At 37.6% G+C, this 23,590-nt stretch overlaps 1 protein-coding gene across 5 annotated transcripts in view; it reads left to right on the forward strand.

Moving 5' to 3' along the window:
• Positions 1-22,925, forward strand: part of CNTN1 (contactin 1) — a 144,228-nt gene extending 121,303 nt beyond the window's left edge. For all 5 annotated transcript variants that reach the window (XM_063446921.1, XM_063446924.1, XM_063446923.1 and 2 more), the window contains 10 exons: positions 2,277-2,397; positions 3,502-3,660; positions 5,415-5,564; positions 6,574-6,644; positions 7,712-7,946; positions 10,943-11,046; positions 13,627-13,813; positions 15,006-15,118; positions 18,184-18,340; positions 19,963-22,925. In XM_063446921.1, coding sequence (XP_063302991.1) covers positions 2,277-2,397; positions 3,502-3,660; positions 5,415-5,564; positions 6,574-6,644; positions 7,712-7,946; positions 10,943-11,046; positions 13,627-13,813; positions 15,006-15,118; positions 18,184-18,340; positions 19,963-20,045 — 1,380 coding nt within the window. In that variant the 3' untranslated portion in view covers positions 20,046-22,925. The remainder of the gene's footprint in view (positions 1-2,276; positions 2,398-3,501; positions 3,661-5,414; positions 5,565-6,573; positions 6,645-7,711; positions 7,947-10,942; positions 11,047-13,626; positions 13,814-15,005; positions 15,119-18,183; positions 18,341-19,962) is intronic.
• Positions 22,926-23,590: the final 665 nt, after the last annotated feature.

The following is a 23,590-nucleotide window of genomic DNA, read 5'->3' on the forward strand; positions in this document are numbered from 1 at the left end:
ATTAAACTTTTATCTATTTTCTAACTTTCTTTTTAATTTCAAAATGTGAGACTGATGGGGAAAATGAACTTTATCGGAAGGATGTCTTACATTCTTTAAATCTATGAAATATTCATGTACCCATTATAAACCAGGTGGCCATGCATACTATAGCAATCTAAGGCCTCTTCCGTAACTCATGTGGTCATGCACAAAAATAAATAAATCTTGAAGTCTGTCTATAATAACTCGGCTTAGTGAATAGCAATTCTTCCATTGAAGTATTTAGTACATTGCTATTCAGTAAGCAGAGCCCTTCTTGTGCTATGAGAAACCAGCCCTAGTTGCATATGCCATGCTTTGGCACGTCTGCTGCCCAAATGATACTGCATAGTAATAGTTAAAGGGAAGCTGTAGGCACTATAAATATTTCATGCCATTGAATTGGTTATAGTGCTTGGAGTCCCCTGATGCTATCCCATTATTCATTGTTAAGTCATTATTGAGCCATTTCACAATAAACAAGGGTTCCTGGTCACCCACAGCGTTGGCACAGTTCACACACTTCCTTCTGTCCGTAACAAATCATAGTAGCAATGGGTATTGTGATAGACTAAAAGTGATCAGCTGACAGTCTCAGCCAATAACATTAGCCCCATGTTGTCAGGCTAATGCTTCCTCATTAGTCCATGATGCACTGAGGGAATGGGATGCTGGTGACTCGCTTAGGCATTAAAGCATTAAAACATTTTAAAGGGACACTGTGGTCGCCAGAACCACTACAGCTTAAAGTAGATGTTCTGGTGAGTGTAGTCAGTCTCTTCAGTCTTTTCAAGGTAAACACTGCCTTTTCAAAGAAAAGGCAGTGGATACATTGTTGCCTAGTAACACCTTTAGTGTCAGTCACTCAGACAGCAACTATAGGTTGTAACGGATCACCTGGCACCCTGACTGTGTACCTCCGTTGAAGGATGCTCCTAGAGCTTCCTGAGGACTCCAAGCACTCTAGCAGACACCATAACCATCGTAGACTCCTTCAGGTAGCAGAACAGGTACAAGCTCTTACAAGAGCTTAGTAGTGATTTAGCAAGGAAGTAGGACAAGTAATGCAATCACTTGTAGCCGATTCCCCCAATAAGAGACGGCACTCCAAATTGAGGGTGAAGAACTTGGCACCAAGGGGCCTTTTTTTATGCCGGTTTAACACATACAGGACCGCCCACAGGGTTTTACAGAACAACCAATAAACACGTAGTATACAGTACAAACACTCCCATACATCTCCTCCCCTCTGCTTGGGAGATAATTGAGTTTCTTACTGTATCTACTCAATTATCTCCAAGCTGAAAAATCATACTTTTTATGCATTTTTATAACTGATTTTACATCACATACGAATAAAACTTAAATTTCTGTGATCAGCATAACTTGGGGAGCAACATATGTAAAAATCACATGAATCCTTCCAGGGGTTAAAAAGTTAGGTTGAGGTCCCTTTATGTCCGACCGCAAGCACATTTTCATGCCTAAAACAGTTCCATGGATTTGGGCTGTGCGGTCGGTCAATTTTACACTGAGAAAATTACTAAGTCCCATTAGAACGAGCGTTCGAATCTTCGAACGGGACATAGTCTCCAGCCGCGGTGTCGAAGAAAGTACGGGTCAGTGGTGTTCGTGCAATTGGGTAGCCGAAAACAGTTCCATAGATCTGGCTGCACACACCACTGACCACGTTCAAATGAGTTAAAATGGCCACTGCCACGTGTTTGTTTGTCGAATGGCAGCCACTTCGACTACTTCGGCACTTCGGCTGTTGTAACACTGCTCCAAAGTAGTTAAAGGGCCAGGAACAGCAATATAAAAATCCATTATGCCCAAATCAGTACCTAGAAGGGCAATACATCCCAGGGCCATAGTCACAGGGCAGGAGGCTGGCAAACAGACCCCTCCAAAAACCAGTGGCGAGGTTACTTTCGCCACATAGGTGATTCCTAGTACAGTGCTGCACTGTGTGCAGCACTGGCATTCAGCATTTTCATGCTCTGCATGGAGACACTGAACTTTACTCATAGAGATACATTGATTCAATGCTGATTGGCACAGCATGGTGTTGTGCCACGCATGCGTAATTGCCTCCCAATGCTTTCCTATGGAAATATACATCTGGTATATTGTTGCGCTATCATTGCTTTTCTAAGATTGTGACCTTTGCAGCACTTTTCTGTCTGAAGATTATAAAGTTTACAGCTGAATTTTAGTTTTTTTATAAACTGTGCTATTTTTACATTTTATATCAGATTGAAGGTGGTAGTGAACTTGCTATAAAGAATACCCAGTTAAAGCACGCAGGACGATATCTGTGCACTGCTCAAACAATTGTGGACAACTCCTCCGCAGCAGCTGATCTTGTAGTCCGAGGTAAGCGCTTTAACTTGAATAACCAATGGAAATTCTAATATTTTTCTAGCTTTGGGGAATAGTGCCAAAAGTGTTATTCGTTCAATGCCTCCAAGATTATTTTACCAAGCTTGTGCAGTCTGGGCTGTCACTGTGTGGACATTTCTCATGGATTTGCTAAATATTAAGCCCTTAAGGACTAATGTCCAAGTTGCCAAAAACAAACACCCACTGAGTTAACAACTGTGAGGCTGTACGGAGTATCCAGATATAAATAAGCAAGTGTAATATTTGCACCAAAATTATCCTTACGTGCTATAAATTCTTTAGGGGCAAATGGTATCGTAAATTATGTCATTTGGTTCTTGAGGCGTTAATACAGCTTCAAGCATCTATGTTTGCAGACATTCTTTTAAACACTACTCTAATTATAGCGTAAATAATATTTTTAGTAACCGTATTGTATAATTAAATATTAAGTATCCGTCTGAGCTATTTCTTTATTAACTGTTTTTAAATCATCATATTTATTTCTAATATTCTGTTTTATTTTATTTATTTTTTTAAATGTAAATAAAATGTGTATACGTATTCCGTGCATAGATACACTTTACATTTTTGTAAACTCACATTCCAATTGTCTTAAATCAATTTATTTAGTGAAAACTTTTTGGACAAATCACATTCTGATGTAAACTTTTATTTTGTTTGCATGACAATTTGATTTGTTACAGTTGTTTTAACAAAATAAATAGATTTAACACAGTTTTGAATAACTGAATAAACATATTAACTAAATTTGGTTTGTCTAACTCAATAGTAAAATTCAGAAAAGCTAAATTAGGCAAATCAGAATGTTGCTACCATGCATCAAATCAATCTCTTGTTTTCGGTGAGATGGGGATTTAATCACCAAATAATGAAGATTTGTTTTCTGGTTTGAAGTCAAAAATGCAAAATATTATTTTGCGTTTTGGTCTTTTTCAAATCTGCCACCCCAATGAAAAGTGTTATAGCAAACAAATCCCCTTGTGCATATTGTTTTATATTGCTTGCTTACAGATGCTTTTTATTTAATGTGTCGCAATTTGTTAATGCTTTGTGCATGTTTTTTTTTTTTTATAGGGCCACCTGGTCCTCCAGGAGGTATAATAGTACAGGAGATCCGAGATACGTATGTAAAACTTGCATGGAGTAGTGGAACAGACAATCACCAACCAATTTCCAAATACACTATTCAGTCAAAGAGCAGCCTGTATGATGAGTGGAAGGACGCCAAGACAGGTATGTTAAATAAATTATGAAAAATCACAACTGGCATTTTATTTTTTAATCATTATAACTTACCTGTTAAATGCTAAAAAATAGAGTGAAAAATGTTGGGGATTCAACTTTTTTTTCTAAATGTTTCTTTTAAACACTCTATTGTTCATGTATAAAAGTGGGTTTATGTAGGTAAAGACATGTATTATATACTCTTAGTAACTAGACATAAAAAATGCACTCTATACCCAGAGTACTACCGGCCCCTAGCCCTCTTTTAATTCGATGGGGGAATGCTAACCCGCACAGTCCCCCCCCCCCCACACTAAGGGAACATATCCGCCAACTGACTCACCCCCACAACACGGTAATTCAACTACTTCTACCCTATGGGTTACCTTGAGGAACCAGCACCCTGCCCGCCTTAAGCTCCGGCACCCCTAGGCCATGGCGCTGGCATTCCCACAATTTCTGGTTTACGCCTGGAGGACACCCTCAGCTTGCCTCTACCCATGTAGATTTAAATTGCCTGCTATATTGCGACAAGTCAACAGCCTGTGTATATTGCTACTCTCAAGTTCAATGCCATATCTGTGAACTGCTGTGATGTTACTAAGCTTACGCATGCTGCTGTGGCAGAGAAAGCGATTTTGTTACCCTATGCACTACAAAAAAGAAATGCACTCTATGAACCATAACACCTACATCTGGATGGCAGTGCTAGGCTGGTGGTGGGTTAGTCGAGCATTTTCACTCTGACATTGTTTTCTAGTTTGGGATTAATCACAATTTATAATTGGAAAGTATATGGTCCCAAATACATATAGCACCATAGCCACTGCAAAGAACTGTACTTGTTGTGGTACTTAGACAGCCTCCTTAAGACGCCAGTGGTTTGTTAATAGAGTTATTGCCTATATATTTAGCTCCATAGAGGGATAACTATTGATGGACTGCTGCAAAGCCCATTGGGAGCAGTTGGCATAAATACCATCTGATGGAGGGAAGTAATGAAATGGGTATAAGCAGCTACACAGAGCCAGGAACATGTTGTATTGTTGAAAAAAATAAAAAAGCAACTCAATGCAGATACATTTTTACAAGGGCACTTCATTTCGTGGGTACAGAGAATCTACCACTACCCCCAAAAAAAAGAATAATAACACATCAAAAAAATGCATCGGTGCTTACCTGCACTTAGTGTAAACATATACATAGAATGGTAGCACTCACAGGACCTTCAAACTGTGAATTTGAATGTGTAAAAAAAAAATGTGACGCACATCAGTGATCAGCATTTCAACCCTACAGGGTCGTTATCAAGTCATATATGTATTATTAATACAGTAAACATATTTATTACTAATGTAGGATTATGCTTAGAGGAGATGCAAGGAGGTTTTTCTTCTTTCCTGGTCCCTCAAAGTAGAATCTGCAAAGTCTATTAGAAAATCAAACATTGTGTATCTCCTTCATCTCCGTCTATATAAGCCTGGTGGAGCAGATACATTTTTTTTGGTGGGGGGCAGGGGTTATGTATAAATTGAAATAATGAGGCCAGTTCCTAAAATGCATTAATTAGACAGAACCTCCAGTTAGTATCCATGGTGACTGCTACACATTTAGAACTTTGAGGTCCCTGTGCTTTTCATTTGAAACCATGGTGAGTGGTTTGACATCAGGATACATGTTACAGACATATTTGAGCTAGCTTGATATCAAGGTAAAAAACAATTAGTTACCCCTTTTAAATGTCTGTATTTTGTCATGTTTAGAAATCCCAACCATTGAAGGAAATATGGAGTCGGCAAAAGTAATAGACTTGATTCCCTGGATGGAGTATGAATTCCGAGTAATCGCATCAAATACATTAGGAGTAGGAGAACCAAGCTTACCATCACCAAAAATTAGGACTCAGGGAGCAGGTAAGTGGAATGGATTTTTTTTGGGGGGAGGGCGAGGTGGGCTTTGGAGCTGTCTTGGGGGCATCCTACAATTTTTTTACACCTTAGTACTTTACGTAATCACACCAAGCTTTGTATCAACTCAGCTAAAATATGAAATACACTTTGAATTCAGGCTGAATTGGTGACAATCCACACTTTTGTGAGCAATCCTTATACTGTTATCACAGTCTGGTTTTTAGAGGGCCATAGTCTGGAGAGAATGCCCTGTATTAGCATTATCAGTCCACTAGGGATTGTTGTTAAATTAGTGTGTCTTTAGGGAACAGATCGTTATGATGGCATAGGCTGTCATTGGCCATTAAAGGAACACTCAAAGCACTATAAAATAACTATAATGTGTTTTAATGGTTTTGTCTACCAGAGTGCCCTGACACCCCTCCCCCCCACCTCCCCCCCACCCACCATAGAATCGGTTTAATCTATTACCTGGAATATGTTGTGTGCCACTTGCTCCACTACAGCTCAAGAAGAACCAGAAGCTTCCTTTAGGGCTAGAGCCTTGGCTAAGAGTCACTCTCATGCAATGTACCAAGCCCTACACTGCCAGTCTGAGCTCAGTAAAGCGAGCCTTTGACTGTCCCTGAGCAATAGAGAACGCAGGATCGGCAGCCGGCATATCCCAGCTAACTTGTTCTATAACGGTTTGACTCCTTGCAATGGGGAGAGTTGTGGCATTCCTGACACCATAACCACTACAATGTGTTGTAGTGGTTGTGGCGCTTGGAGTGTTTCTTTATGTGGGTAATGTAATGTTTATTATAGTTGTTAAAATAAGCATGGTCCAGTTTGACTACCTAACTCATTGATGAAAAAGAATGAACAATTAAGGTGTTTAAACAACAAAATATTTTTGAATGTTAAATATTATCTATTTTACACTTCAAAGTGCAATAATGTTCTCAAATGCATAGATTCCAGGTTCTAATTTAATGTTACCATGGAATAATCCCTTTCTATCTTTTTACAGTTCCTGTAGTTGCCCCGTCTGATGTTGGAGGAGGTGGTAGAAGCAATCGGGAGTTAACAGTAACATGGGTGGTAGGTAAAAAATATAACTCGACCAAACCAAAATAAATATTTAAATTACAATAATTGGTTGAAATTCAGTTGTAATGAGCAAAGCAGAGGTGTATGAGACAGTTAGAGGACTCAGGATTGGTCATTGTATGTTGTCACCATGTGTGAAGTTTGTCAGTCTTTATGTGAGTTTCAATGATTTCATTAAATATAGCCTGTTGAAGAGAGCGAATAGGGATCTAATGTGTAAATGTTAGCAGATTGAACCAGATTGAGATTGCACTTTCCACCATCTGAATTAAGAAGCTAAGATAATGTGATTTTAAATTCGTTTTTTTTTTCTATCTCCATGATCAATTGTAGATATGGCTACTTCAAAGAAATGTTGAATCTGAAATATATGTTTAGTAGCTATTTAGATTGTACCATGGTACATTCTTCAGGATCTTTCTGGGTGTGTGTATGCTTTTGGTATCAGTAATAAATACACACACACACACCTGTTTAGTAGTGCACAAGTTGGTTGTGGTGTGCCAAAACTGACGTTCGGGTAGGCCTGTAATGAGAGGGCCCACCAATTTAAATGGCTCAGTAAAGGGAGTGGTGAGGGTGGGCTGAACCATACAGTCTCAGCCCAGAGGAAGGGCCATCCTGTATATCTATTTCCCCTCCCACAACCACAGGCTCCGCCTTAACATATATATCATTATTATTAAGGAAGAAGGAAGGTCATAAAGTTAATCAAATTAAATAAATACACAGTATATTATATGCAAGAGAAAAGATAATACTAAAAGTATTGGCTTTGCAAAGAGTGACAGACAAATGAGGAGGTGGTGCATTGCAAGTATTGGATACATAAATTGATACATTTTTGTAAATTGTAAATATAGTGGACCACGCATCTTTTTAAATCGCGTTGCTAAATGCACAATTTTTAATTCTGAAATCTCTGATTTCTAAGCAGACACTGTCTGACACCGTTTAGCTTGCGTAGTCTGCCATTTCGTTTTGTAGTATCGTCTCCAAGTGGCAGAGGTCACAGCCTCTTTGGTTACTTTATTTATTTTATTCTGTTTTATTTGCAGCCTCTGCCACGGGAATATCATTATGGTGAAAACTTTGCCTACATTCTTGCTTTTAAGCCTTTCAATGATCAACGATGGAGAAAGGTTTATGTTGAAAACAATGAAATTGGTCGTTATGTGCTTAAGGACGATGCAATTACTCCTGCAACAGAGTTTCAAGTAAAGATGAAAGCGGTCAATAGCAAAGGAGAAGGACCTTTTAGCAGCCCAGCCATTATAGTTTCAGCAGACGATGGTGAGTTCTACGGTCTAAACACATATCATAATACTTTTTAGTGGGACATTGGGCATCATTTACAAACACAGATATTCATTTTTCAAATTTGGTGTTTTAGAATTATTCTTTACCTACAGAATTTTAATTCTTCTTGACCATAATTAGCCAAGTTATGTTAATGTGAGAGAGCACAGTTTTGATAAAACTGTGGCTAAAACCACATTCAAAAACCTTTAATGATCATATGCCAGTATGGAATGGAATGCTGTCTTGCTTTTCCATCAATAGACTCATTATTAAATGAGTGAGACATTTCATGTTGATAGAGGTTCTTTAAATACTGGTTTGTTATGAAATAATTATTCGGCCATTAAATGCTTAAATGGTAGGTGGTTCCACTAAATAAAGAGCAATTTAGCTCATGAATAAATAATACATTTCAGCACTTCATCATTAAGAAGTTTTCCTTTAGGAGCTCCCGGCGAAATTGCACTAAAAGAACCCAAAATCCGACATTTCACCCCCCAAAAGCAAAGCAAAGCAGACCAGCCACCTGAGAAAGCAGTGGTCATGGGCAGAAAGAGCAAAAAACCGAAACCTGATCCGCCCCGACAGGGCACCAGCATAGGAGATCTGTGGAGGCGAGCACATGGCGCCCCAGAGCCTGTCATGGCCGCTTACATGGACGGCTTTGAGGATTCAGACGACTTGCTCTCAGAACCGGACGAGATCTGCCTGCCCACGAAGCGGGCACCGGAGAAACCTACCGTGAAACCTGCTACACAGCCCGACACAGCTCCGGTCACGAAATCCGAAATGAAGGAGCTGCTGGCAGAGCTCCGACGAAACTTCCAGGAGGACGTCGCAGACATGCGGAGGGACTTGAAAGGCCTCACCGACCGCGTGGCAACTGTGGAGCACGACTCCCACACGCACACTAAGCAGATAGCCTCACTCCAGCAGGAGACAAAACTGTTGCAACAACAGCAAGCAAAGGTGGAGCAGGCCATGGCAGCAATGGAGGACTCCAGACGGGCCCAGAACCTCAAGGTAAGGGGCATAACCGAATCTGTCCCTGAGGCTGAACTCCCCCACCTAGTGAGGCGTCTGGTGAGCACAATATTACCGCCAAAGCAGGCCAAAGGAGTGGGTTTTGAGGGCATATTTAGGATACCTAAGCCACCCACGGCCCCACCAACAGCAACCAGGGACCTAATCATTAAATTCCACAAGCGTCAGGACAAAGCATCCATAATGGCCGCCATCCGAAATACCACGCCGATCGCCTTTGAGGACATGACTTTATCATTTTACTCTGACCTATCCCGGGGAACTATGGCCTGGCGCTCTACCCTGAAGCCTTTCACCACTCTGCTCCGTGAGAGCGACATCCACTACAGATGGCGCTCACCCTGCAAACTCCAAGTCCTGCATGGAGAGGTCACACATCTAGTAGCGGACTTACAGGAGGCTGAAGCCCTTCTACCCACTCTGGGCCTACCTGTGGACGCCATGCGGCGACAGCACACGACCCACAAGCCTCACAGATGGAATCCTGCCACCTCCGAACCCTTCGTTCCAGGCGGACCCGTCCGCACTATGCAGACTGTCACCACCACCTGAATCCTTTGGGAGAGAACTGCCCAACCACTAAAGCTGCTCATGATACAACTGCCTTACTGTTTGCATTTACCTGTCTCTTATGCTTTAATGCTTTAATTCATTAATATTTCCAGTTTGCATTTCCATACATGTACTTAGTGTAAAATATTAAGATATAAGCGAATGGTCAGGGGGAAGAGTCCCAGAGACACACCTGCCATAGAGGATCCAGTATACACTATAAACCATACCTTCGACTTTGTAAGCGCGGTTCCATAGCACATATAAACCGAGCCCATAAGCCACTGCACAACTACACCTCAGCGTAGAATAAAGTAGAACAACAGCGCAACAGACCCCTCACGGTAAACCAAATACCTCATATGAACCGGTAGCTACAGACTCGCATTTTTTTTAGTTTTGCTTTTGTTTTCCTGCTTATATGGGCCTAGCCTGCTTAGCCTAGTTAAAAACACACAAAATTGACTCACGAGGTGGTTAGCGAGAAAAGAATAATAACCTTATTATGGCCCGCGCACTGGGCCAGTGTAACCACTTTATAATCCGTAGGGCTATGGACCTTATATTGTTATTAATTTGTTGCTAATATGCTTTACATTTCGGACTAACCTGTTATTCAAGTAATCAATATTTAAAAATGTGCCGGCACCTTTATGCCATAGTAGTTCAAATAATGTGCCTGTTCTATACTACATAACTACAACTGTACTGTACTCATGCATGTTACGCTGGCTTGAGACAGCTATTGTGGCTGAACAAGCCGATTGTTAAAACAATGCACAACAAAAATAAAGAATTCAAAAAAAAAAAAGAAGTTTTCCTTTATTACGGTACCCACAAAGATACCTTACCTGACTTTACTATTTAACACTTCTTGCGATGAGAACGTACTGGGTATTTTATTTTTTTCCAGCGTCTTTTACTGTTCCGACAAGTCGCTGATCTAGACGTCAAGTATAACAAATGCAAACAATCAATTATTCAAAAATAAATATTGCTGCAAAGAAACTACACAGTTCTTCAGATATGTGTTCTGTTTTAATAGTGAGCTTGAAATTATTCCTCAGCCAGGAATAGTCTACTGTGATGCTTCCTTTATTAAGTTATAGTCACTATAAATGTTAGTATTTAAACATCAGCATAGCAGATCCCACATGCAATCAATATAGATATGTCATCTGTAAATGAAATGTCTGGGTATCTAAATCAGAAAAGGAGTTTAAAGATGTTCAAAACAGAAAATGTCAAAAATGTAATTATTACCACTTAACAATCATGAAATAAAAACATAGCCATTATCAATTTTCACCTCGTGCTAACTTAGTAGCTGTATTGTTATGGTTTGTGTTGCTTTACATACTTATCTGTCTGTTTTTGCTAAATTTTCCCAGAGCCAAGAGAAGCCCCCACTGCTGTCTCAGTCGCTATGCTATCAGCTACCGAAATCTCTGTTACTTGGCAGCCGGTCTACGTTCAGTCTATAGAGGGTTACCGAGTAAGTCTATGAAAAAAAAATTGATTGTCTCATGTGACTTGGATGTAATGCTGTTAACAAAATTTAATTAAAAAATACATAGTTCATGTCTGCATTTTGAACTAATGGGGGCTTGAAGTTTGCATTTGACAATACAGGCAGAAAATACCAATATTAACTATTGGCCATTAATTTAATACACAGCAACATGAAAAAGCCATTTTGTTATCTTTTTTTCTGTAGAGTTTCTTAGTTGATCAGTATATCATGTGATATTGGTGCTATCTCACTACAGACAATAGCAGGAAATAAAATAATAAAGACAAAAATGCTGAAAAAAAAAATGTTCACCTTCTATAAATCAGATCCCTCAATATGGCCAGTGTAACTTTACCAATATACAATACTGGGGAAACACTAATAAGAAATTCAATCATTGTAAAAATGATATACATCTTTATTGTTAATAAATATTAAAACAGACTTTAGTGTTTGCAGATGACACAAAACTTTGTAAAGTAACAAAATGTGAGCAGGATATTGCTTTGCTGCATATGGATTTAGATAGATTGGGGGACTGGGCACTATAACGGCAAATTAAATGTAATGTTGGGAAATGCAAAGTTATGCACTTCGGGGTCAAGAATGCACAAGCAACTTACACCCTAAATGGTAGTGAATTAGGGATAACAAGAAGCAAGAAGGATTTAGGAATTGTTATAGATAACAAATTAGGCACCAATATGCAATGTCAATCTGCAGTTGCTAAGGCCAGTAAGGTATTGTCATGTATAAATAGGGGCATGAATTCTCGGGATGAAAAGATCATTTTGCCTGTTTATAAATCACTGGTAAGACCACACCTGTAATATGCTGTGTAATTTTGGGCACCTGTTTTAAATAAGGATATCATGGCACTAGTCAAAGTGCAGAGACGAGCTACAAAATTGATAAAAGGAATGGAGGATTTTAGTTACAAAGAAAGGTTAACATTTTTTAATCTCTTTAGTTTGGAAAAACTGCGCCTCAGAGGGGATATGATAACATTATACAAATATATCCGGGGCCAGTACAAACCATTATCTGGAAATCTATTCATAAACAGGGCTATACATAGGACACAAGGTCACACATTTAGGTTGGAAGAAAAGAGATTTCATCTTAGGCAAAGAAAAGTTTTTTTTACAGCAAGAGCAAGAAGCATATGGAATTATCTGCCTGAAGAGGTGGTTTTATCAGAGTCACTACAGATGTTTAAACTACAATTGGATAAATACTTGCAAAAACATAACATACAGGGATATAATTTCTAATTAGTGGGCTAATAGCTGCTTGATCCAAGGAGACATCTGACTGCCATTCTGGGGTCAAGAAGGAATTTTTTCCTAGTTTGTTGCAAAATTGGAAGCGCTTCAGACTGGGTTTTTTGCCTTCTTTTGGATCAACAACAACAACATATGTGAGGAAGGCTGAACTTGATGGACGCAAGTCTCTTTTCAGCTATGTAACTATGTAACTATGTAATTATATAACTATGTAACTATGTAATTATATAACTATGTATGTTTTCTCTGTGTTTCTGAGTGTATGACAGAGCATTGCATTGCTAAACTACAACAAATGTGTATACATCAGTCTGTGTAAATAAGATATATTGTTTTTGTTCTAAATGATATCTTAGTTCCATAAATTGTTATTAGTATGTTACCTATAATTTCCCAGAATAACCCCACCCCTAGCCACACCCTCACTCACATCCTTAAAATGAAATTGTCTCTCTTTGTCCATTTTAAATGTTGGGCCCTCTTTCTAGAGGGACAGGTGTATCCCTATTACTTACACTTGAGCAGTAGGATCTTTAAAAATTATTTGTTTTTTCATTTTGTTATAATTATCTGTATAATGTATTAAAAAGGAAAGAATCCATTTTTTTAAATTGCTTTACTTTGTGTTGAACTAGCCTTTAGGCGCTTCTCTTGCTACACTGCAGCTATTCCTGATTTCATAGGACAAGCATCATACGACCTTGGTATAACACAAAATGAAAATTCTAACACTAATGGGTCAATGGAAAACAGATATAGAGGAAAAAAAGATTTAAAATTACCCTTTAAACAGTATTTCTGTAGAATAAAAGACTGCAGAAACAAATATAGCATCTACAGAAAAAAAACACAAAGAATACATAGAGCAGTATTGACACCACACCACAAGTTTGTGTATATTGCACTCAAAAGGTATAAATGGGTAGGAAACGTATCACCAAATAACAACTTGGAGTGACTCTGTTGGCTATTTCACCTACTGGTCATCTGAAGATGGAAGGAGCCTGGATCTCAATGTTCCACTCATTTGGTAGTGATACACACTGTTTGTTTGTTTTTTAGATTTTGTAAGTGCAATTCTTCGTTAAATATTAGTATTTGAAAGATCTGCACAATGTGTTTTTTTTGTTTTTTTTTATCTTGATTGAGGAAAATTAGAAGATCGTTATTTGGTGCTCCTATCCATTTATACCTTGTGAGTACACCACACCACACCACACCACACGCTAGTGTATATTGCAAACAACATTGATACAACATTGCTTTCTCTTTACAGATTCGCTATTGGCGAAACCAGGATAATGAAGTAGCAGCACATGAATTACAAGTGAAGGCTGCAGACAATACAGCGCGGCTGGAAGGCCTAATGCCAAACACTGAATACAACTTAAAAGTGCACGCGTACAATAGTGCCGGAGATGGCCCTGCAAGTCAAATAAATAGGTTTATAACAAGAAAAGCACGTAAGTGGAGTTATCGCGTTGTATTCCGTTATGTCCATTCACAGGTTTAAAGACACTCCTACTACAAATAAGGGTTATTGTGGACTTGTAAATGCTTTACAAAGTAGAAAAAGGACATTGGAAACTAAAGTAATAATCCAGGTTTGTGGTCCAACTTTAGACCATTGGCCGTAGAACTGATCTTTATAAATAATCCCCATTGTGCTGTGTGCATAAATAAATAGGTGCATAGTATAGTACATAGAACATACATTTAATATTCTGTTTTATAGATTATTCAAATTGGTATGTTTTATACATTAAAGGACCACTATAGGCACCCAGACCACTTCAACTCAATGAAATGGTCTGGGTGCCAGGTCCCTCTAGCTTTAACCCTGCAGCTGAAAACATAGAAGTTTCAGAGAAACTGCTAGGTTTATACTAGGGTTAATCCAGCCTCTATTGGCTGTCTCATTGACAGTCGCTAGATGTGCTTCCGCGATTCTCACTGTGAAAATCACAGTGAGAAGACGCTGGATGTCCATAGGAAAGCATTGTGTAATGCTTTCCTACGGGTGGTTTAAATGGCGTGTAGCTCTTGCCGTGCATGCGCATTCGGATCTGATGTCGGCAGGGGGTGGAGAGTTCCCCAGCACCGAGGGAGCCTAGTGCTGGAGAAAGGTAAGTGGCTGAAGGGGCTTTAACCCCTTCAGCCCAGTGGGAGGGGGGCCCTGAGGGTGGAGGACACCTAATGACCATATAGTGCCAGGAAAATGTGTTTGTTTTTCTGGCACTATAGTGCTCCTTTAACCCCTTAAGGACCACACTTCTGGAATAAAAGGGAATCATGACATGTCACACACGTCATGTGTCCTTAAGGGGTTAAACTACTATTTCACTCAAAAATTAGGAGCCTCTCAATTGTGTGTAAGTTGTTTAAAGTTTGCCAAATGTATCAATAACATTATGCAGAAGACTATGGGATGTACCAAAAAGGTAATTTACCGTGCTCTTCTTCATCCATCGTGAGTGGATTTTTATCAAGTATCATATATATATAGTACAGCATTTGGGTGGTTCTTGATTTGTTCCTGAGTTATGATTCTCTCTATATACTGTAATTTTCTGTTTTCATAATAATAATAATAATAATAATAATAATAATAATAATAATAATATGTTTAATTTATTTGTCTGTGTTTATACCCAGCTCCAAGTCAGGTTCCAACCATAAAAAGTGTAGTTAGATCCGGCTCTCAGTACATTATTTCCTGGGGTCATGTGAGTGCGTTACACAACGAATCAGATGTGACGGGCTACAAAGTAAGTATTGATCATTTTTTTCTAATGTATTTATTTACAAAGGCTGCAACTTAAAAAATGTCTTCTAAAGTGTGGCTGTATGCCTCAAAATAAGTGAAATATTATGAGAGAGGACAAATAGTTCTAAGCAACATATCTACTACCTGTGGTATTGTGCCCCAGTTTCATATAAATTATATTATTTTATTATAATAATTATTATTATTTTTGTATAAACTGAGACTCTTCCTAACACCTTATGACCATACCCACTCAAAACATATTGAAAATGCAGAATTAACAGATCCACATTATCCAATTGTCCACATTATCCAATTGGCCTAGAACTCTCAGCCAATCAATGCTATATAAGTTAGATACAATTTACATTGATAATGCAGAAGTATCAATAATCATCAATATGGGTGAGGAGGAGACCATCTCCAGAAGCCAGAAATGTCCCTATTTATGTCAATCTGTACTAAATGATTTGACATTTAACCAGGAGACAATGCCAGAACACTGCAGGCATCATAACCACTCTAGCAAGCTGTAGTAATTATGTTGCTAAAAGTGTCCTTTTTACACCTTGTTCAGTAGCTACGTGCACTTAGTGTCCCTTGAGCTTTAGCTTTTTGATGTAGAAGCAGACCATTTGCATATCAGACTGGCCCCATCTGTATTTAAATCGAAAAACAGAATACTAGGCAGTCCTTCTCTGCATAAGAGATACACCATCCTCAGATGTTATTTTCAGCCTTCTTTAGACCTTATCAGTGTGTTCACATTTGACTTATCCTTTAGACTTATGAAGATCCAAAGTTATTTATCAAGGTACGATAAAAACAGAATATTAAAGAGCATCGATGCGAGAAACTTAGTAGCTTGTCATATGATGTTGTACCATTTCTTTATGTGACTGGCGTCAAAATGCTCAGTTAAAAGAAGTGTGAAAATGTAGAATATATTATTATATCTGCTATTTTTGTCTAAATGTTGCAGATCAGTTTTGAATTCACTAGAAATTCAGGTTTAAGTGAATAAAAACTGTAGTTTTTACCCCCTCTTATCTCAAACATCTTAAACAAACTTCCCAACTAACTTCACTTTAACTATATTCATTCCCGTAGACATTATTGAGCAGTGTAGCAGAGCTCCTGTACTCTGACCGATTACCTCTGAGCAGTTCACTTCCTAATTGCTTGCCGGGACCATGGAGCACTTCAACTCCAGTCCCCGAGGCTTGACTGGGGTCTCTCTAGAGTTTTTCCACCCAACCAGGCTGCAGCTTTCCTTCTAGGCAGGTGTCGTTTCCTCTGCCTCTGCCTATTCCTCTGCAGCCTTTCTTCCAGGCAGGTGTCGTCCCCTCTGCCTATTCCACTGCAGTACTTCTTCCAGGCAGCTATGCACCTCTGCCTGCAATGTGATAGCTTCTGTCTTCATAAAGACATTTGCAGCTTTCAGGCCTAGCTCTCTTTGATTTACTCCAGGGCCAGAGGGATTATGCATCTAGCAAACAGGTATGCCTGTCCACTGCAATATTTGGACATTGTTGGAAATTTATCAATGTCCAGAGTTTAAAATGCAGCCTGTGAATTACCTTGAATATATTCCTTATTGCAGCCTGCCCAGATGCACCCGAAAAGTAAAATCCATAATTGAACTATGGGAATTTGTAACCAAATATTTAGATTAAATAGAACTGGCTGCTATTACCTGGCAAAATCCTTTTTATTATTATTTTTTTTTGGTCAATCACAAACAAAGGCAAAATTCGTCCCGGAAAATATTCCACTCAATGGTAGCAAAGAAAACAGAAATATGGTAACGAGTCAGAAATCCCAGAAATGTATTAGAGACTTTCCAAAAAGAGCTCATGAAATTACAAACTAGTGTTGCGAATCGTTCTGTAGTATCAAATGTTAAGCTAATGTGTCTTGATTGAGCAGAAGAAGGCTTGGACTTAATCCAGAGGCTGAAGTATTTCAGTAGGGAACTATGCATAACGTATAAAAGAGAGCAAAGTTAAGTAGACTTAATGCAAAGGAGAGTGGGGAAAAAGAAAAAGCCAGGAATGGCAACTAGCACAAAATAAGAGGGATCAAGAGACATCCATTCTGCAGCTCCAGAAACTCAGAAATTCAGCCACAGGGTCCAAGTGGAGCAACCACTTGTATAGGAAAGCAATCATCTCCTCCATTGTTTCAACCCCTTAAGGACACAGTTTCAGAACTAAAAGGGAATCATGACGGAATATTACCGTCATGTGTCCTTAAGAGGTTAATTTCCTCAACCTTAGCAACCCATTTTTGGAACATCAGAGGGTGTTTTCCTACAGAGGTTCGGGATCATAGTATTTGCAGCATTCAGCAGGTGTTTAAGCAGAGCTTTTATCTTGGGCAGGTGAATTTAATTAGCAAATTTGCATTCTGCCAGTTTTGCTTAGAGTGATATGGTTGAAATGAGATGTTTGAAGTATGCAGATCCTATATATTATATAGAACTTGCATGTGAGAATTACTGATTTTAAAGCAAACACTGGATGGTGCCAATTGGTGCTCATTTAATTAAAATAACTGAAATTCAGTCGGATTTACCTTTTAGTAAATATGAAAATTACAAATCCGGTTGAAATGTTGTTATTTTAACAGAATCCATCTGGATCTAATGTGAATTTTAATATATAAGTATTCAAAGAAAATAAACTCTATTGGATATCTCTAAAATCTTTAAAGGAAGATAGGGTATATATGACGTGCACATATATTCACACAAGTGCCTTCATACACAAAAGACCTCAGCTTTTGAGTGGCATTCGGCATACTTACTAGCCAGTAGCAATTTAAAAATGACAGAGGCAGTAAATACATTTTGGAACAAAAAAAATGTACATTGGGAATTGTGATATTGTACTGTCAAAACGGTGTCAGAAATCGGCAGCTACAATGAACAGATAGCATGTCCATACGGAATCCTCAGCATAGAGATGTTCAAACTTTGCAATGATATAATGCATGTATGGTATCTAAAACCAGCAGAGTATTATATATGTAGATTTCACAGTCAACGTTTCTGCTGTCTCTCAGATCCTTTACAGGCCAGACGGACAGAAAGAAGGCAAGTTATATTCAACCGGAAAACATTATTTTGAAGTGCCTGCCCCAAAGGAGGGAGAATATATTTTTGAGGTTCGAGCAAGCAGTGATGGAGGAGATGGTGCAGTTGCTTTAATTAAAATCTCTAGTGAGTATGCAATTTATATGTGTTTGCAATTAATGTTGGGGTGACTTTGATATGTTTTTTTGTAATTGTTATAAAATTGAGATGTAGCGTATGTGCAACTAATAAAATAGCTCTCTACTATTGATGTAGTGCTGATCTGCATGTGCCATTGACAGTTTTTGACCTCAAGACTTTTACTGCTACCAGTATGCATTTTAATGCTGAGTGACCGAGCTCAGAGGTTTATGTGGTTACAAGTCTTAAAGGGACACTACCGGCCCATAAAGCACTTTAGCTTGCTAAAGTGATTTTATCTGTAATAAATGTGTCCTCTTTTTTTTCATTTTTAAAAAAGTGCAAATTTAATTAGAAATTGCCACTTTTATAAATTAACCTGGTTACACCCCATCTGGCTGTCAACCAGACATTCAGTCCTGTTACTTCCTGGTTGCTTGGTTCAGTGGAGCTAAACTAAAGAGACAGCAATTGCTGAGAGCACCTGCAATGCAAATACTTCTCACTGTGCTGCATTGGCTGTGCTGGGTTAGAAGGGGAGGGGGCCCGCTTGCATTTGCAAGCTATTTCTAATGCATCATTAAATTCATGCAAGCTTTCAATGTGCATTGATAGTGCATTTCAAATGTAACTCCAAAGTAGGGAACTGGAAGCACAGCTGACTTAGACAATGTGTTCTGGTTCAGCTATTTTTACATATATTCACTTTGAATTATCACTTTAGGGTGTAACCCTGTAGGTTTTTGGTCAGGTAAGTAGTACTTCTACTCAAAGGGCAATTAAAGGGACACTCCAGACCCCTAAGCTGCTTTTTTTGTGAAGAGTGGGTCCTCCTTTTTCATTTTACAAAAAGTGCAGATTTAATTAGAAATTTGCACTTTTATAAATTAAACTCGTTACACCTTCCTGGATGTCAATCAGACAACTGCTCCTGTTACTTCCTGGCTGCTTAGCTTAGTGGAGCTAAACTCAAGAGGCTACAATTCTCCAGAGCACCCATCTTACAAAGACTTCTCCTTGAGCTGCATTGGGGAATGTGTGATTGGGCAGCCTCTGAAAGTCTGAATGGGAGGGCTAGTAAAGGTTCCAGGCAAGGAATCCGCAGTTTTTACAAGCTGTTTATGGATATACTCCCTGTGCAAAAAAAGCATAACTGAATGAATAAATGTATTTTAGGGTGGATATATTAACAATTAATTTTGTAAAAAATATTTTTTTAAAGAGAAGTGACACTTCTACAGATGGCTGCAAGCCAGGAGATATCAACAATAATAACAAAGTATTTAACCAGAAAAAGGTAAATTCTGATTACTCTGGTTTCCAAGTATGTCCTGGGGATGTTACGTTTGCCCAACATCCAGGGGTTGTTACTATTAACCAATTTAATGGTACTAATTTTATCAACCTCGGAAGGATGAAGGGCTGAGTCAACCCTGCCGGGATTTTAACCTGCGACCCCCCCAAGGGTTGAACAGATTCCACTGATTATGCACAGAAAAGTATTGTTACTTAAATACAAAAAGGAAATACTGCAGAAATAATTTTAAAGACAATTGTTATGGTTCCTATGTGCATTATGTAAAACCTGCTTAAATGTGTATGAATAATTGTTTTTCTTGTCATTGCAGGTGGTGCATCAAGAATGTTCCCTATCAGCATTCTCGGGATACTCCTGCCAAGCCTAAGCCTTCTGTGGTACTTGGAATTCTGAATGTAACAATATTTCTAATATCCTGGATGCAGCGTACGACTTTACCTGCTGCAAAGGCGATGATCGGTTTCTGACTACTGCGACACCATCAAATGCCAAAAAAGAAAAAAAAATCAAAAAAAAAAGAAAAAAAAAAAGAAACATCTATATATATATATTACCCTAATGATTTATTATGAACTTCAAAGAGGACAAAGGCATTGGGAAATTCCTCTGATGAGCAAATCATTTTCAAGGATAATAAATAGTTTTTAACTCGTTCCAATATGCCTTATAAAAACACTTACGCCAATGTGTGACAGTTGCATGATGAAACAGGGCAAGTTGCAGTGTTAAAATTCCAATAACTTAGACTGTACAGTGAAAGTAAAATCACCATCCATAGGTGATTCATCTTTAATAACACATTGTGAAATATATTAGAGATACAAATGTTGTATAGAGAATGTGTAAGAGTAACTACATCTGTCTGTTCTATGTTTCGTGTGCTGCATATTTTCAGTGACCCCCGTCATTTGCAAGGCTTTGGCCTCTAGACATACAGTCAGATCAAAAACAGTCATTGCACTCTACACATTGATTTATTCACTAAAATGTGAATTGCATGGAATTCATAGTGAATTCAAAGAGAATTTCAAATTTTAGATCAAAATAACAAATTTGGGAGCATTCTCCGAGCCGTTTTTTTTCTTTTAGCTCAGCTATTTTGGAAAAAAACAAATAAATAAAAATAAACTAAATTCTCTTCAAATTCACTTTGCACGTCTGACAATTTACACTTCAGTCAATCACATGAAATGAATCTCATCTCTACAGTAAGTGAATGTAAAACGGCATAAAATGATCTGTGACCGAAGGTTCTTACAATTTTCATTATAAAATGCAGGAAGAGGCTAATGCTCGTTAGAATCAATAATTCCTTATTTTAAGGACTTTCACAGTAGGCAATACTATCACAATGTTAAAAGTGCAATAGAAGCCCAAAAAATGAATGTAAATTAAAACTGAACAAATCACTTTTGAAAATAATATAAAACATCAAAACCAGTTAACAATGTAAAACACTTACTCTCGTTTAAAGTGTTTAGTAACCCATATAATGGTTGCCATCGTAGCCGCAAAAGGCTATACTGATGTTTTTAATTTGGTAATATTCTTGAATTTAGATGTTTGTTATATCTCCGACCTGGTCAAAAAAGAAGATTCAGGGTTATAAACTTTCTAGGGTTGAAGCCATCAAGCCCATTTAAATAAATATAGCCAAACAATATATTTCTTTCTTTAAATAAGCTGCTATATTGTCTTCAAACCTTTATATGTTTCGAATCTGCTAAGAGTTTGACTTACACGATTGTTGTAGATAACCGGTCATTTGTTTATACGAATATACGCTTATACGCAAACTGGGTATATCTGAAACTTTATATCTCCCTCACTTCGAGTTTTCATATTTTATTTTTTCTGCTATTGTTTCACTGTAGACCATGCAATCACAAATCTAAAAGCGTTTGATGATGTATGGTGTGGTGTGATAATTGTTACTGTAAAATTGTTCCAGAATCGTTGTGTATAAGGTGATGTGGCGACAGTTGTCGACTTGTGGTTAAGTAACAGAAATATAAGTAAAACTATGAAGATGTGATGGTCGTAGGAAGCAACAAATTACATTCTGAACTGCCGCAGTATAAACACATCCCAATATAATGAATGTGTTTGTTCTGACTCTGTCTATACTTTTTTTCTGTATGGTCATGATGATTTTCAAGGTGTGCTATAGTATTTTAGTTCATGTGTGAATGATATATCATCACAGTGTTATTAAGCTGGGTCAAGTGATAGTGCAATGTTTCTTTTTCAATTATTTTGTATTACAGTATATTATGATTATTAGCACAACCTTGTTAGCTGATTGGGTATAGATCTTTTATCTTTATAGATGCAATACCATAGAGGTCTTTATTAATATATTCCGAAAGAGAAAAAAAAAAAGTCTGATTTTGCTGTTTATTCCTGTCTTTTTTTCTTTTTTTCTTTTTTTTAAATTCTTTTTTCTATTTTTTTCATATTGTCTACGTATAATGATCACATTTAGGCTCTTCATTAACAAAAAATAATATCAGTAATATTTTATTGAAGTAAAGGTTTATGAAAAGGATTATTACAAAATACAAAAAAGTTACATCATATAAATAATATTATTCACTATATATTATTACACATACACACTATATGCATATATTATATATTTTACATAGTGCACATACAGTATATACATATGCTGCATGTGTGTGTTACACTTATATATAATATAGAATTTTGTGTATGTGCATACCTGCAGTGCAAGTTGAATCATCTGTTTAGTTTCCTGCACATAATTAATAGTTGTGCAGTATCTTGTTGAGATGTATATGTTTTTTGCTTAAATAGCACTAAATAAAAAAGCACATATTTTCTGTGAATTACCGTAAGTAGGTAGGGTAAACATTTCTGAAATCCCTTAACCGTACAATAAAGAAAGGGACAGTGAGTTCTAATTTGCTGTTAACACTATGAAGAAATATATCGTGTAAAATGAGCGCCTTTAATTGGGTACATAGTGAGTACATTTTGTTCCTTTCAATTAAAGTTGCAGTAAGTTGAATTTTAGTTGCATTTTTTTGCATTTTTTTTTTTACTTTGTATATTTTTTTATATGTTGTTTTTACTTAAGTGAACTAGGCAGGGATCACGTGTTATCATTTTTATGAGTGAATGTCAATTAAAGTTAAATAATTATCAGTATTACTCACAATGTAACTGCTGGCCTTTACATTTACCAAAATGTTATGTTTTGTTTTAAAAAAAGAGAAATCACCAAAATAAAAGGCATTTGACAAACTACTTGTTTACGTTTAATTTTTAGAATTATGTACATTTGTATAAACCGTTTTATAATTTAACTATGCATTCTTGTTGCCTAAATGCTTTTATGATTAAATAAGAATATAATTAGCAAGATGAAGAAAATATACAGAATAAACTTGTTATCATTTATTATACACAGAGGTTATTTGAAAAATATTGGACACAGGTTTCATTATTTAGAATTTTTGTTTTTTGTTGCATACCCTTCTTTTTTTTATATAAATATTTATTAATTGTAGCTGGTTAGTAAACAGGCTGCACAGGTTCACACACAGATTCAAAACAGGCAAAAATGGGTAAAACAGCAGGGAGTCAATAGAATGCAAATATGTGTACACACCGAGAACACATTTTAGCTCAGGGGACATAGTTAGATGTGATTACATAGGGGACAGGCTCACATCTCTCCCACTCCATTGGTAATTATGTCTCTACCTCCTAATGTAACACTACCTCCTACCCCTTTAAGAGGCCCACTGAATATATAATATGTGAGAACTCTGCCCCCCATTACAGGGGTGCTGCCTAACACCTTCAGTGAACTGTGGAAGGAGAGAGTGGTGCCACTTCCACTGAGGGAGAAGGTACCAACCCCACTTCCCTGGTGGCATCAGGCCGACCATGTTGAAGAAAAAGAAAGA

The sequence above is a fragment of the Pelobates fuscus genome, chromosome 3 (assembly GCF_036172605.1).
Source record: "Pelobates fuscus isolate aPelFus1 chromosome 3, aPelFus1.pri, whole genome shotgun sequence".
In the NCBI taxonomy this organism is placed as follows: domain Eukaryota; kingdom Metazoa; phylum Chordata; class Amphibia; order Anura; family Pelobatidae; genus Pelobates; species Pelobates fuscus.